The sequence below is a fragment of the Anomaloglossus baeobatrachus genome, chromosome 2 (assembly GCF_048569485.1).
Source record: "Anomaloglossus baeobatrachus isolate aAnoBae1 chromosome 2, aAnoBae1.hap1, whole genome shotgun sequence".
NCBI lineage: Eukaryota > Metazoa > Chordata > Amphibia > Anura > Aromobatidae > Anomaloglossus > Anomaloglossus baeobatrachus.
In genome coordinates this window covers 69,424,235-69,441,049 of record NC_134354.1, presented here as the reverse complement: position 1 = coordinate 69,441,049, position 16,815 = coordinate 69,424,235, and the positions used below count along the sequence as shown (strand labels likewise).

The 16,815-nt window shown below is 42.2% G+C and overlaps 1 protein-coding gene across 3 annotated transcripts in view; it reads left to right on the top strand.

The window, feature by feature from the left end:
- The window catches only part of ROBO1 (roundabout guidance receptor 1), a 1,692,467-nt gene that overhangs the window by 1,505,751 nt on the left and 169,901 nt on the right, over positions 1 to 16,815 (top strand). For all 3 annotated transcript variants that reach the window (XM_075335086.1, XM_075335085.1, XM_075335087.1), the window contains 3 exons: positions 5,002 to 5,122; positions 12,964 to 13,102; positions 13,810 to 13,937. In XM_075335086.1, coding sequence (XP_075191201.1) covers positions 5,002 to 5,122; positions 12,964 to 13,102; positions 13,810 to 13,937 — 388 coding nt within the window. The remainder of the gene's footprint in view (positions 1 to 5,001; positions 5,123 to 12,963; positions 13,103 to 13,809; positions 13,938 to 16,815) is intronic.

The following is a 16,815-nucleotide window of genomic DNA, read 5'->3' as shown; positions in this document are numbered from 1 at the left end:
TTGTAATCTAAAAGTACCCTTTACTCACCTCTCGCACGGGCACCATTCCAAAGATTTTAGCTTAGGGTCCACTAAGGTTCACGTAACATTTATGCTACGTGAGCCTTTTAGTCAATTAGTGGTTAATATTGGGCTACAGTTCTCACACTTGCTTCAGACGTTGTAAAAGTACAACAGCTCCAAAGCAGCCACTGATTGTCTGCAGGGCTCATGTAGCATAACAATCTCAGGTGAGCCTCAGCACACCCGGTGCCAACAGTGCTAAAATCACCTGTATGGGCATTGAGTATATGGTGAATTTATTTTACATTAGGAAATACAGTATATAAGAAGAGGTTGTCCTAGTAGTGGATGTAGTAGATAACTCCTGTAAGAGACAACATTATATTTCTGGTGGGATGCCAAAGTTTGGAGTTCGGCAGAGCACGTCTGTGTTCTTTTTGTGAGAACGTGTGTGTTGGCAGATTATCGCAGAGAGAACAGAAGGAAGATCAGTCCAAAACTGGAAATGCCAGATGTTTAAAGAGGTTGTCCAAGACTTTAACATTGATGGCCTATCCTGAGTACAGGTCATCAGTGTCTGATTGGTGGGGGTGCGAAACACGATCAGCTGTTCGCGGTGCCGCCGCCGGCTGGAACTGCTCAGTCACGGAGCTGCATAGCACAGCTCTGTCAACAGAATAGTACCCGTAGTTGGGTACTGCACATCTGATTCCTATTGAATCGAAGAGGGATATGCAGTACCCAACTGTGGCCACAATACACTTGATGGAGCTGTGCTGTGGAACTCCGTTATTGAATAAGTCATAACGGTGACGGCGACACCGGGAACAGCTGATGCACGGGGGTAAATGTGTCACACAACAAACAATCAGATATTCATGACATATCCTGAGGCTAGGTCATCAGTGTTAAAGTTTCAGACAACCCCTTAAACTCCCCTGACAATGAGATGTCTAAGGCCCCCAAATACATTAAACAGTTGACCAAATTCGTTAATATTGGTGGGATCAGCCAACTTTAGTGTAATGTGTATGAAGGGCTTGTTCCACACATGGCAGATTTTCTACCACAAATCAAAAATTCATAATAAATTCATGCAAAATACACAAAACATCGTCTAGGTCTGACCACCATGGATGGTACTGTAATATAGGTACTAAGCATGTTCCATGCAAAAATCCACAAGCAAAATACTCAGTATTTCCATCCCACGTGACCAAACCCATAATGATTGCATCCATGGATTCCAGCCTGCATCCCACATGCTATACCATGCTGTCACATTTCGGAGGCTCATTTCAACATCGATCTTGCTTTCCTACATATGGACAATTTTCTCCATCTTTTCAACTAGGATAAAAAGAAAACGTCAAACATATGCCGTCTGTGGAGAGATGCCGGCTAAATAGCTTCTTTTTTCTTAGAATTTCTATTTGGCTAATGACATAAGTGAATTCCTTGTTTTTTATATGTTGCAGTATACATTTCAAAGCCGTACTTTTCAGCCTAGACCATCTTTAGATATTTAATTTGTAATTCAAATGAAGGCACATTACCACACTTGACACATCTCAGCACTTTAAATACTGTTTGGTGTTTTAATTACTTGGCTATATAAGAGCATTTAGAATATTCCCTGGTGTTTAATTAACATATGTCTTTGAAATTGTTTATGTCAAAATTGGGTTAAGTCAATACATTGAGTATCCCCGGTAGATTGGAAATGTAGTCCTATAGACATGAAATTAATTGCACCCACTCTCTAATAAGTGACACATTTTGTGTTTGTTGTAAATCTTCTCTTCTATCTCGGAGATTGGGTTCCCTTGTGTGACTTCTTGGTTCACCAGAATTTTTTTTTTTTAATCTATAATATGTCTTCTGTAGAATTTAAAGAAGACATGTCATTTGGCATTTACATGTAATTATTTTCTGCATTTCCCGTGAATCCTGAGTTGTTTTTCTTTTATTGTTCTTCAATCCTGAGATATGAGGGGATGTAAAAGACATCACTTGGCCTGTTCCTCTTATAAATACATGTAGGCATCATTGAGGATTTGAACGGACAATTGGCCGTAGACATAAGTGATTCGGACCCAGGACCTCTTGCATCCCAAGCGATAATCCTACCACTAGACTAGACGATTTCTCCTTATTGGTCAAGTAGTAGGATTCTTGCTTGGGATGCAAGAGGTCCTCGGTTTGAATCCCAGAATCAGCCCATGGAATCTGTTGGGCTACGGCCAATTGTTTGTTTCAATTCTCGATGAGCCCTACACGTGTTCATTGGAGGAAGAGCCCAGGTGATGTCTTTTACATCCCCTCATATCTCAGGAATGAGGAACAACAGGAATAAAAGAAAAACAACTCCAGATTCAAAGGAAATGCAGAAAATAATTACATGTAAATGCTAAATGATATGTCTTCTTTAGAACCTACACAAGACATATTCTAGAATAAAAAACAAACAAACAAAAAAACTGGTGAACCAAGGAGTCAAGAGGTCCGGACACAGCCCATGGACTCTGTTAGGCTACGGCCAATTATTTGTTCCAGTCCTCCATGATGCCTACATTGTTCATTGGAAGAACAGGCCAGGTGATTCCTTTTATGTAAATTTAATATTGTTAGACAAGAGCATGTAGTACTCAAGTAAGTCCCATCGCGAAGAGCTGATGCCTCCTTGGTTAAAAAGACTAGATATCTCAGAAATGGTGAGGGGTAGGAACAAAAAATGTTTTAAGTCCAATTGAAGAGAACATCAAGGTAAAATGAATACGTATTTATGGCTAGTGACCAGTGTCCTATAAGGGGAACCTGTCACGTTGTACCTGCAGTCCGATCTGTCGATAGCATGGTACAGAGGAGAAGAAGTTGACCAGAAAGGTATATAGGTTTGTTGGTTTATTTAATACATTGAGATCCTTGGTGTTTGTATGTTCGGTCTTTCTAGTGATTGACAGCTAGCTCTTCATACACAGTGATATAGGTAAGACTGTCAATCACTGGATAGGACTGCCCATTAGACTCCCATACATAAAAATACTTGGGATTTTAATGAATAAAATGCAAGTTTTAATTAAACTTTGCCCATAAAAGTACATAAATCTTATCACCTTCTCTTGTTTTATAATATGCTGCCTGCTGGTCAGATACTATTTTCAACATGATAGGTTCCCTTTTATATGGATACCTAGAAAGAAGAGCAATTTTTAAGGAACGTTGACTGAACCCAGTTGTAGGGTGATTGATTTGATCCTATACATATAGAAACCCATCCCCTTGAAAATTTGGGCTTTTTCTAGGTTAATACATTGTGAGGAAAGATAACTATTATGAGCATCACCAATACTACATTACCCCATTATATTGCCTGTAAAGAAAATGTTTCAGAAGTTTTTTGCTACTTAAGTGGCTAATAGGCTACTGTATTTTTAGATTTATTCTCCAACCTTTCAACTCCTATATTGATGTATATGATGGGTTCCTTCTACCATTGAGGAGCTTGACAACATTCTCTATGGTTGCTTAAAGGTATGGGCTTTAGGTACATCAGGCCTTGAGCATTAGTTGATGTGATCCAAGGTGTCCATCACTTCTCAGCTCTTTCAGCCATTACCCATAGGGACATGCAGATCGGAAATTGCATGGTGACTAAGACAAGGGGTCTTGATGACTTTTGTAGGGCGGGTTTGCTATTACTGATACTAGAAGATTCAGTAAATCATGTTGGCATTTGTCCTTGGTATCCTGTAATGGTGATTACATCAAGCAGTATAAATATCAAGCATAGAGTTTTACTATAGCAGGGGTCCCCAATCTGTGGTTTGGGAGCCAGATGTAGCTTGTGGGCCTATTATTTCTGGCCCGCGGCTGTCTTCCACCTTTGTGCATAAGCATCAGGTTTAGCAAACAACTATGAAGAGCAGGTCTCCAAATTGTGACATTTGTGATTAGCCCCCCACAGAAGAGCAGATCTGAATCTGAATGGAAGTAAGGTGGGAACCACTGAATCTAGGTAGTCTGCCTCGGTGTGGTGATTTACGTGGAAAAGCTTTGGCTGTCATTGTACTGGTAATGGAGTCTCTGGGTGTTACTACTGTGAGGGGTCTGGAGCTGAATGTGGCTTGCGACCCTCTCTCAGAGCTGAATGTGGCTTACGACCCTCTCTCGGAGCTGAATGTGGCTTGTGACCTTTTTACAGAAATGATTGTGACTCTCTCAGAGCTGAATGTGGTTCACAACCCTCTCTCGGAGCTGAATGTGGCTTGTGACCTTTTCACAGAACCGAATGTGGCCCTCTCAGAGCTGAATATGGCCTGCGACCCTCTTTCAGAGCTGAATGTGGCTATTATGGTCAAAAAGCTTGGAGAGCTCTGCTTTATAGTAATAACATGTGGTTTCTCATCATGTGGCATCAACCCAGTCTGGAGCTCAATGCAGAGTTACACAGCCTGGATTTGTGAGTGATCTCCACTTCCTTTCTAGTGCCGACCTGTCCATCAGTGTAGACAATATCCTTGGTTTTTCAGCTTCTCCAGATGTTCCTCTGTGTATTAACACATGCTACATTTCAGCTATAAGACCTGGTGTAAAAGATACAAGCGGCTATTTTTGTCCCAGTGCTTTTTTTATTTCTTATATACACATTTAATGATGTGCACTTAAAAGATTTTGTCGTATTAGAGCGTCAGGGTTATCCATTTGAATGTACCACTCCAAAGATCCCAAAAGGCATTAACATTCGTATATGTGAAACCATATATTTTCTCCCTTACCTGCACACTTAATCTTATTCCACTCAGTCACTTGAATATCCACCTTATTTAGTGTCTGTGAATGGAACGGTTGCATGGCTCTTTAATGAGACTACCATGAATGGAACGTTCCTCTTCGCCGTACTATAGTTTTATATACTGTAAGCAATATGAGCTGATGGAAAGTCTAGAAACTATCCTATTTATGAATACTAAGGTGTCATTTATATATCTTTTTCAGATACGAGGGGGAAAACTTATGATCACCTACACAAGAAAAAGCGACGCAGGGAAATATGTCTGTGTTGGTACCAATATGGTGGGTGAAAGAGAAAGCGAAGTAGCAGAACTAACAGTATTAGGTAAGAGGTTTCCATCATTTATTTTATTTTTTACATGAATGACAAGTTTTAAAGAGGTAGTCCTCTTTCCATATGTTCTTTAAGGGGTCCCCTGCTTGTAAGTCATGACTTTGAGCCAGAGCTGAAGTCATAAAGTCAAAGTGGACTGTGGACTTGGCCTGTCTGTGTATTGGATGGTTGGATTATTCATCATGTGATGGTACATACCAGCTACCATTAACTCTTGCCAGCATTTGCCCTTAGCATCCAGGCACTGAATCCCTGGCAATCATCTTTATTCAATGAAAACGTTTGTCATGAGTCAAACCTATTCCAGTAAGGGATTGTTTACACTGCGCAATGAGCAATGTTAAAAGACCGGCTACAATCAACAGTCTTGCTGGTGAAAGACCATATAGAAGCTTGTGTACACAGGACAACTTGCTCAGTGTGCATAGGTTGCCATAATTCTTGGCAGCACAAGTCCTTTATACAAAGGATGAGGTGCCATCAAGAATTATGATTTTTTTTGTGCAGGCCAAAACGTCATTTCACTTAACATACGAGCGTTTTGCTCATTCATTGGGTGATCAGCAGCCTGATTAGACTTCACAACTCTTGGTAAAGTAACATTACTATGAATGCTGATTCACAGCTGTATGGTGGTATACATGTGGTTTTAACAGTGGTCACTGCCTATGGTCCACGAGCAGTTATCATAAAGGCGTAAAGAGGTGGTCCCCTACACAGCATGGTGCCTACACATCGATGTAAAGCTTATAAAGAAGGCTTTCTCAAATACCTTGTGTAGTCCATTGTATCTCTGAGTGGTGCTATTGCGGTCCGCTCATCCCCCATCATGTGACCCCCGTGCTTCATGACCTCTGAGATCCAGTGCTGTCACGTCAACTTCCAATTGACCCGACATCACTGAAGCCAGCCCCATTCTCCTTGAGTGACTGGACTGTGGGCGAAGTTTCACCACTCATCACAGCCCAGCATCACTTCTGTTTGTGGCGCTCTGCAGCAAAGGAGAAGGCAGGAGCAATGCTGGGCTGTGACGAGCGGTGAAACTCCCCCAACAGCCCAGTCACTCAGGGAAACTGGGGTCACCTCAGTGATGTCAGGTCAGTTAGAAGTTGACGTGTCATCACTGGTTCTCAGGGGTCATAAAGTCACGTGATGGGGATGAGCGGACCGCAATAACGCCACTCAGAGGCAGCATGTACTACACAAGGTATTTTAAAAAAAAGTCGTCTTTATGAGCTTTACCTTGATGTGTGGCCACTATGCTGAGTAGTGATCCCCCCTTTAAAGCTGGGGTCACACTAAGCGACAGCGACAACGACGTCGCTGTTACGTCACCATTTTCTGTGACGTAACAGCGACCTTGTAAGTCGCTGTTATGATCGCTGCTTAGCTGTCAAACACAGCAGAAGCAGCGATCATAACGTCGCTGTGCTACATGTGCAGAGAGCAGGGAGCCGCGCTTAGCAGCGCTGGCTCCTTGCTCTCCTAGGTACAGTACACATCGGGTTAATTAACCCGATGTGTGCTGCAGCTACATGTCACACTGCAGAGAGCAGGGAGCCGCGCGCACTGCTTAGCGCTGGCTCCTTGCTCTCCTTGCTACAGTATACATCGGGTTAATTACCCGATGCGTACTGCAGCCACATGGGCACAGAGCAGGAGCCGGCGCTGGCAGCAAGGGCGGAGGCTGGTAACCAAGGTAAATATCGGGTAACCAGGGAAAGGGCTTCCCTTGGTTACCCGATGTTTACGCTGGTTACAGCTTCGCAGCTGCCAGACGCCGGCTCCTGCTCGCTTCATTTCGTCGCTCTCTCGCTGTCACACACAGCGATGTGTGTGTCACAGCGGGAGAGTGACGACCAAAAAATGAAGCTGGACATTCAGCAACGACCTGCGACCTCACAGCAGGGGCCAGGTCGTTGCTGGATGTCACACACAGCGACAGCGACGGGACGTCGCTGCAACGTCACAGAAAATGGTGACGTAGCAGCGACGTCGTTGTCGTTGTCGCTGTGTGTGACACCAGCTTAAGTCAACAAATATCTAAGGCTCTGTTTACAGATCCAGTAATCCTCCCATGAAAACAAACCCAGTAATTGGTTAAAACAGATATGTGAAAAATAGATGGCAAAACATATAGCAGTTTTAATTTATCTACCGTGGAAAGCTTCAAGAGGAACCTCAAGACCCACCTCTTCCAACAAGCCTACAACCTCAATAGCCCTCAGTCCAGTAGACCACTGTGCAACCAGCTCTGTCCTCACCTATTGTACCATCACCCATTCCCTGTAGACTGTGAGCCCTCGCGGGCAGGGTCCTCTCTCCTCCTATACCAGTCTGCTTTGTACTGTTAATGATTGTTGTACGCATACCCTCTTTCACTTGTAAAGCGCCATGGAATAAATGGTGCTATAATAAATAATAATAATAATAATAATAATAATAATAATAATAATAATAATCTGTTAGCATTTTAAACCAAACCTTTGTAAAACAGCTTAATGTTTGCTGTCCATTTTTATCCATTTATAACAGATCTGATTGGTCAAACTGCCCAACTCTGGTGTTCTGGTCATGCACAGAGAAAATTAAAGGATCCATTAACAGAATATATAACGGTTGTATTCTTAACAGTTCCATTTTCCATACACTTCCATTATACATTAAAAGAACCTTTAAGCTGGGTTTACACACTGCAACATCGCAAAGGACATCGCTGTAACGTCACCGGTTTTGTGACATAACAGCGACCTCCCTAAGTCTCTGCTAAGTCGCTGGTGAGCTGTCAAACAGGCAAACCTGGCCAACAACTCACCAGCGATCCGGACCTGCAGAGCGACCTAGCTGGTTGTTGGGGACGTTGATAAGCAGCTTTTTGAAAGGGAAGTTGCTAACAAAGTCTCTGCAAAGTCTTTCACACACTGAAACTTTCCAGCGATGCCTGCTGCACAGCGGGAAACAAAGGACCTAGGAATGGTCCTGAACGATTTGTAACGATTACAACTTCACAGCAGGGGCTGGGTCGCTGATAGGTTTCACACACTGCAACATCGCAAACAACATCGCTATTGCGTCACAAAACCGGTGACGTTACAGCGATGTCGTTTGAGATGTTGCAGTGTGTAAACCCAGCTTTAGACCTTTTTTTGGCCAGACAAGAAAAGAAGTGCACACAACACTTTTCATCCGGCAATAGATAAGGACTACTGGCGGATTTGCACCAAACTGATGACACTTCGGGACATTTCCGTTCCCTTTTTCCTTAGTGGATCAAGTTCTGGATCCTTTTTTTATCCTTTTTGGATAGACCATTATTTAAAAAAATAAAAAAATAAATTTAATAAAAGCTAAAAAGACTTTTATCAAGTAACGATGCAAAGAATTTCACATTTTAAGTTCAAAAATTCAAAATGTAACCTATTTATTTTTACTAACCTTTCACGAATTCCCATTCACCAGTAGTCTAAACGTTCCAATTCCATCCTCTAGGATGAAGAAATTAATAAAAAAATCCAATTCAACAGACGTTGAAAATAGTGTAGATGACTTCAAACCATCAGCAGCAGATAAACAATGTTAGCTTTTTCAGAAAACATCTAGCTTTAATCTAATTAGTTTATTCTGTGTTATAGCGGCACAGAAAAAAAATCCCATAGGATAAAATGCTTTTGTTGAAACAGGTGCTGTTTGTTATTTTTGGCTATAATAAGTGAGAGGGAACATTTTAGTGATTGCCTGTCATTATAATTATATCTTCTGGAGAAGAGTATTAAAGAGTACTACTAATCCTTGTAAGAAAGTAATCATCATTTTTTGCATTCTCTTCATGGCGATAGTAAAAGTAGCTAACTTGGACTGCAATTATATTTTTAAAAATAACAGTATTTAAGCTCAAAGAGTTCTGAGTTGCCGCAGAGTCCGAAAGTTTCATGTTGCATCATCTGGTGAGAGTATAAGACATGTCCTTAGAAGCAATTATTAGTATCTTCAGACCAGGATTAGACTGGAAAAACAATTGCCTAATTTTTTGGCTAGTGATGACCCCATGACTGCCCGGTATATTCACAGCTCTGCAGGCTTCCTGATTAATGGTAAAGCTTTTTCCATGATAAATTCATATGATAGTGAGACGTACATGAACAACTGCGGAACAGGTGGTGCTGCGGTAACTAGACACTTCATTCAAGAATAAATAAACCTTAACATTTTTTTATCCTTCTTAAAAGTAATCCTTAGTATTGGTTTCACACCTTGACTTTCATCAAGGGTGTGAAAACAACATTTTTCACCTAGTTCCTGACATTCTGGAGCTCAATTGTTGCTTGGTCAAGGAAAGCGATAATAAAAATGCGACCAAAGATGGTTTAAGTCAACATGACCTACTGTAATAACCATCAATCCAGCTTTCCTCTCACTGTTTTGGTGGACGTTCAAAGCAGACGACTTATAATAAAAGTGTCCATACTAGAGATGAGCGGTGTTCGAATCGAACTGTTCGCCAATCTTAAATTTGACCTGTTTTAGGCGATGTTCAAGTTGTTCGACGAACGCGAACAATTAGTTTCAAGTTTCACAGTTCGAGGTTATGTTCGATAACGGTTCGTTCAACAAAAGCGTAACTGGCTTTTCACAGTAATACTGTCATTCAATGTTAATACAGTGGAACCTTGGTTAACGAGAACAATCCATTCTGGGAGTGTGCTTGTTAACTAAGTTACTCGTTCAGCAAAGCAATTTTTTCCATAAGAAATCATAGCAATGCAGACAATTCGTTCCACAACTTGTTAACACTAGAACTACTGGACTCGTGACACCTATATAGAAATACATGGTGCAAAGTAGTCAAAATGACTACCTCAGTAGTTCTAGTGTTAAATGTCCCATCCTGGTCCCCTATTGTGCCATTCCACACATGCACAAACACACACAAACACACACAAGCATACACAAACATACACGCACACACACATATTATGCTCACCTTACCTTCCGTTCCATTGCCGGCCTCCTGGGACTTGCAGTTCGCCGGTACAAGATGTGTATCGGGTAACCTTTGCGACCGATGCCGGAACATCTGCTGCCAGAGCGCTGACGTCAAAGGCAGGAGCCGCTTGCCTCTGATTGGCCACTGAACTGCCTTTGAGTAGCGTCTGACAGAGGAAGTTCCTCCTTCGTCGCGATGGTTAACCGATACACGTAGTTTGCCGCTACAGGATGTGTATCGGCTAACCATCGGGACGAGGGAGGAACTTCCTCTGTCAGACGCTACTCAAAGGCAGCGCGCTGGCCAATCAGAGGCAAGCGGCTCCTGCCTTTAACGTCAGCGCTCTGTCAGCGGACGTTCCAGCATTGGTCGCGATGGTTACCCGATACACACCTTGTACCGGCAAACTGCAAGTCCCAGGAGGATGGAACGGAAGGTAAGGTGAGCATAATATGTGTGTGTGCGTTCGTGTTTGGGCATGTTTGTATGTGTTTGCGTTTGCCTGCCATTGTTTTCAATGGTGTTCGAAGGTGTTTGAAAGTGTTTGACAAACGTTTGACGAACACACCCCTAGTTCGACGAACCGAACCGAACTCGACCACTAGGGTGGTGGCTCATCTCTAGTCCTTAAATAATTTTTTGCTCATCAAGTTAGCTCTCTTAACTCCACTGTACAGACATTCAATTAAGCTACGTTTCAGACATTGAACTTCAACGTGACCAATCTTTCTTTCCCCCAACCTAGTCTAACGAAGAACAGTAGGGCAGCAACCTTATAGGCTAGATGGTTGACCAGTTCTTCCCTTCTGGCCAGTTTAGAAGACTTTGAGGGGGTATTTTCTGTGAGGGCCTATACTGAGACTTTACTTTCAGAAGAGGGAGGGACGAGCTGTAACAGGGTTCCTCCTTCTTCGCGGATCCCCTTGATTTTTCATGGCCCGACCCTTTACAATATACATATATCACCTCTCCATGTAATGTGTAAGAATGGGGTCACCTAACTCTCCATGATGATGTAGATGGAAAGATTTGTCATGTATTTTGGATTTCAATATACTCGATCCTTAGTTCTCACTAGCGATGAGTTGAAACCAGACTTGTATTATTCTTTTAATCCCATAAAATTGAAAATGCATTCTTGGCCAAGTAGGGATGAATTGTGTATACATTGACGAGAAGAGGGTAACAATGTTTTGAACTTTCAGGGTCTATATCTCCCCATCCAGTACAGCTTCAAACGTGAGACTACCATCATTTTATAGACCATCATCTTGGCTATCTTATACATACATTTGTCTTACAACTATTTAGCATACGATTAGTTATACAGACTTAAGTCAGGTCACTGCATTGCTACTGTTTTGCTACTGGTGGTGGAAAAATCTTTTTCTTTCTCTATATTACAAATTATAAATTGTTCTGACATTCCCTAATAGCTCAGTGTGTTGTTAGATTGATTTCTAAGTCAAAGGTCACTTGTTCGAATCAAGGAGCAGCCATGAAGGAGATTTCCCAAGAAAAGGGAAACAGTATCATCCAGCTCATCGACAGTGGTCTCTTGGCCAAGAAAATTGCCAAACTGCATCATGTGAGTGCCATAACAGTTGGAAGAATATGAAATGAAGTCTGTCCATCCATTCAAAAGCCAAAAGGTGGACGTCCAGGTAAAATACCAGCATCAATAAGTTGGTTCATCGCAAGGTCTATCAGTTCTTGCACAACAAACGCTACAGAGGAAGTGGCTCATAAGCTTCATAACAGTGAGATCACAGATGTCCATGCAACCCCTTTTTGATGAACATTATACAAGTCTGGAATGGTGGCCCAAATGAAGGTGAAGAAGCCTCCACTTCAATATCGTCATAAGAAGTGTCGGCTCAAGTTTTCAAAAAAGTACAAAAAGTGGACAGTAGAACATTGGAAACAGGTTATTTTGAACGATGAGATGAAAGTCAACAGACTAGTCTCTCATGCGTGCAAATGGGTCTGGACTAAACAAGGAAAAAGGGCTAACGGATTGAGAAATTGAAGGAACTGTCAAGTTTAGTAGAGGAAGCATGATGATATGGGATTGTTTCACAGACAAAAGCGTTGGATAGTTGGCTAGGATCAATGGAAATCTCAATGCTGAGGTACCGTATATGTGAGTGTCCTACAAGACAAGTTACTTTGTACACTCAAGTATGAAAAGGACGACATAGTGTTCCAGCAGGACAACGACCTGAAAGATACATCAAGATTGGCAAAGAAATGGTTCAGTGAGAATGAAGTAGAGGTGCTTGGTTTGCCACCAGTCATCAGACCTCAACCTAATCAAACAAGTGAGCATGCCCAGAAGAAGTCAGTAGTTTTGAAAGCCAAAAGTAGATTTAAAAAATTCTAACAAAAAATAAAAATAAAAATTTTGATTTTTTTTTTGAGCAAAACAGTAACAAACAATGCAGTGTCATGAAAAGAATCTGCATAACTATTCATTTGCTAATTAGTTGTAAATCAAATTTATGTATGAGATAGCCAAGATGATTGTCTATAAAATGAAGGTAGTCTCATGTTCGAAGCCTATGAATGATGAGATATGGAGCCTGAAAGTCAAACGTTAAAACCATTATTACCCTTTTGCTCGTCAGTGTGGGGAAGTCAGAAGAAGTAATGGTCAAACAAGTTATCAGCTGATATTTATTGTGTATCAGCAATTTTAGACATTTGCCACATGATATTATGAGTTATATAGTAATGTATTTTTGGATAATCATGACGTGGTCTATTAAATTCAGAAGTTTCACAAACTATACACTCTATATAAAGAATGAATAGCATCTTACTTTAACAACTTTGATTATACTTACAGAAAGACCGTCCTTTGTAAGGAGGCCAAGTAATATGGCGGTGACAGTAGATGACAGTGTTGAATTTAAGTGTGAGGCTCGAGGTGATCCAGTTCCTACTGTTCGTTGGAGGAAAGATGATGGTGATCTGCCTAAAACGAGGTACGTTTTGGCTTTTTTTTTTCCAAATGGAAGTGTTATATAGTGTTGTATTAGGACCTTTTTTGTAAGTGAATCATGGACATTTTTAAGTATTCACTATTGTGATTTAAAGGTAGCCAAAGACCTTCAATAGTTGTTAGAGTTAGGATCATTTTGTCAAAGGCTATTCCTTCAGAATACCTTTACATCTACACATTCAGTTTGGCCGAACATGCATGTGTACTTGATAGCAACTGATGGTGACTTATGTTTTTCGAGAACCAAGAGGTGGAAAAATCAGAATGTCCAATCTTTCTTTCTTCTATAATCATCAGTCAAATGACAGTTAGAAGACCTTTATAAAGTCAGCTGGTCTCAACAAAATTTGATGGATTTGGCTAATTTTACTCTTACGTGCATGGCCACTTTTAGAAAATCAGTGTGACCTAGTGCCTAGCCTAACTGTCTCATTTAGATCTCTGACCTTTTGCCCTTAGTTTCATAGTGAAAGCTGGTATCTGTATTTTCCAAAGATCTACTTTTTAATTGAAATGTTTATTTTATCATCACCATGACTCTTCCATGTGGAAATAATTTCCAATGTAACCAAACTTGTTTTTCATGAGTGTGGTTTATAGAGGAATGTTGATTTTTAACGTGGCCCAAAATTGATCCCATGAAACTCCCTCATATTTTTTTCTAAATTACAATCTTTTAATGCTTCGAAGGTATGAAATCCGGGATGACCACACACTCAAGATTCGTAAAGTTATAGCTGGGGATATGGGATCGTACACGTGTATTGCAGAAAACATGGTTGGCAAAGCAGAAGCCTCAGCTGTCCTCACTGTTCAAGGTAAGACATGGTGACTCAATATTAGACATCAAGTAGTAAAGCGAATCTAAGACTACATATACCCTTCCAGCTGTGGCTATCACACAAACTCTGATTGGCTAGATGAAAGCGAATCTATGATCGCATTATTACCATTCTGTAATTCTATAGTGAGCTCTCCATCAATGGGAATTTTCAAGCGAAAGCTGGAGAAGCATATAGTGGGATGATTTAGGAAAACCTGCACTTTCACAGGTTAGACATGATGGCCCTTGAGGATCCTTCCAACTCTACTATTCTATGATTCAAAAATGAGCTATCGATCAATGGAAATCTTAAGGCCCCATCACACTAAGCAACATCGCTAGCAACATCGCTGCTAACGAACAACTTTTGTGACGTAACAGCGATGTTGCTAGTGATGTCGCTGTGTGTGACATCCAGCAACAACCTGGCCCCTGCTGTGAGGTCGTTGGTTGTTGCTGAATGTCCTGGGCCATTTTTTAGTTGTTGCTCTCCCGCTGTGAAGCACAGATCGCTGTGTGTGACAGCGAGACAGCAACAACTAAATGTGCAGGCAGCAGGAGCCGGCTTCTGCGGACACTGGTAACCACGGTAAACATCGGGTAACCAAGAAGCCCTGTCCTTGGTTACCCGATATTTACCTTCGTTACCAGCCTCCGCCGCTCTCACTGTCAGTGCCGGCTCCTGCTCTTTGCACGTGTAGCAGAGTACACAGCGGGTAATTAACCCGATGTGTACTGTAGCTAGGAGAGCAGGGAGCCAGCACTAAGCAGTGTGCGCGGCTCCCTGCTCTCTGCACATGTAGCTACAGCACACATCGGGTAATTAACCCAATGTGTGCTGTAACTAGGAGAGCAGTGAGCCAGTGCTAAGTGGTGTGCGCTGCTCCCTGCTCTGTGCACATGTAGCTGCAGCACACATCGGGTAATTAACCCGATGTGTGCTGTAACTAGGAGACCAGGGAGCCAGCGCTAAGCGGTGTGCGCTGCTCCCTGCTCTCTGCACGTGTAGCTGCGTGCGCTGGTAACCAAGGTAAATATCGGGTTGGTTACCCGATATTTACCATAGTTACCAAGCGCAGCATCTTCCACGCAGCGCTGGGGGCTGGTCACTGGTTGCTGGTGAGCTCACCAGCAACTCGTGTAGCGACGCTCCAGCGATCCCTGCCAGGTCAGGTTGCAGTGTGATATCTCACCAGCAACCTCCTAGCAACTTACCAGCGATCCCTATCAGGTTGGATCGTTGTTGGGATCGCTGGTAAGTTGTTTAGTGTGACTAGGCCTTTAAAGTGGAAGCTGTATAAACATAAAGTGTGGATGATTTAGCAAAACCTTCACTTGCAGGGGGTTGGAGCCGATGGCCCTTGAGGTCCCTTCCAACTCTACCATTCTATGATTCTATAGTTAGCTCTCCATCAATTTTCAAGCGTAAGCTGGATAAGCTTACTCAGGCCAACCACATTTCAATGCATTATAAACAAAGAGAGCAAGAAGAGAATTGGCACAAAATTGGAATGCAAAAAATATCAAATTTTATTAACACCGATATAAAATTGTATAAATATCAGGATAGTCATAAGAATTGCATAATCAAGTGAAACAAAGAGAGGATGGAGTCACAAAGCTGTAAATGGATACGAAACTTAGCATAGAACACAATTGATATTAAAACAGTCCAAGCCGCCACTGAAGAAAAGTGTGGGGGGGGGGGCATGGAAAATAGTAAAAATGAGGTTAAGGAATTGTGTGTCAAAAATGTATGGGCCCGGGAAGAAACCCCTGAACCCCAGCAAATAACAAGTAACGGAAAGCCCCTCCACAGCAGAGTATAAACACAGTACAGTGACTGTTCAAAAGCTGAGGAGACGTACCAGAATAGTGAACAAAGGAAGAAAAAGTAAAAGTGCAAAGAAAAAAGGGGGGGACAGGTGTATCAGTGGCAGTCCATGACAAAGAAATAGGTGGCGGAAATTACAATCCAGATGCATAAACCTGTATATAACAGGGAATGCCAAAGGTAAAAGTAGTAAACATAAATGAGTAAATCTGGATGGTAAGGACTGGCAGTGGTACACCTGGACAACAAGAGGTTGAATATTAGAATAGATGAAAACAGTAGTCGTGAACAGAGAGGTACAGGTAGTAATAAGATAGTATAGACTAGTCGTGGAGAAAGGAGAGGAGACTCTGATGATAAATAAGGTTATCAAGTATAGTCATGGGGCCGAAAGGTGCCATAAGTTAAAAGCACAATTGCGGCCAAATATGAGAAAATAAAGACAGAGTGCAACACAGCTCCTAGACTAGTCGTGGAGCAGAGAGAGGACACTCCGATAATAAATGGAATTATCAAGTGTAGTCATGGGGCCGAGAAGTGCCAAAAACTGATAGCACAATTGCGGCCAGGTCTAAGGAAATAAAGGCAGAGTACAGCGCAGCCCCTAGACTGGAAGATGTAGACAGGAAAGGAGAAAAGAGGAAAAGTAATAAATGTGCCAGCCAGAGAAAGTACAACGCTGTATAATACGTTGCTGGCACATTTAAGTCGAAGGACAAGTATACCTGGTGGGGTAGTAGAACGTGGCGGCGGATAGACGGTCCCAACAGCCGTTTCGCCTGGAGGCTTTTTCGAGGGAAGTGAAATGTCAGGTAGTGCTGACCGCTATATAAAGGGTCAGCACATTTGTTTCTAATCAAGAATTAGCAGTGTCCGTAACTGCGCATGCGCCGGAAGCCGAGGCCAGTGGGCGGAGCGGGCCGAGACCACTGTACACAGCGCGCATGCGCGGGAAAACGGACGTCTCCATAATTCCCGCGCATGCGCACAAGGTGGACACGGCCAAGCAACGCCCCCCCAGCAGTCGGCAAACCGGCAG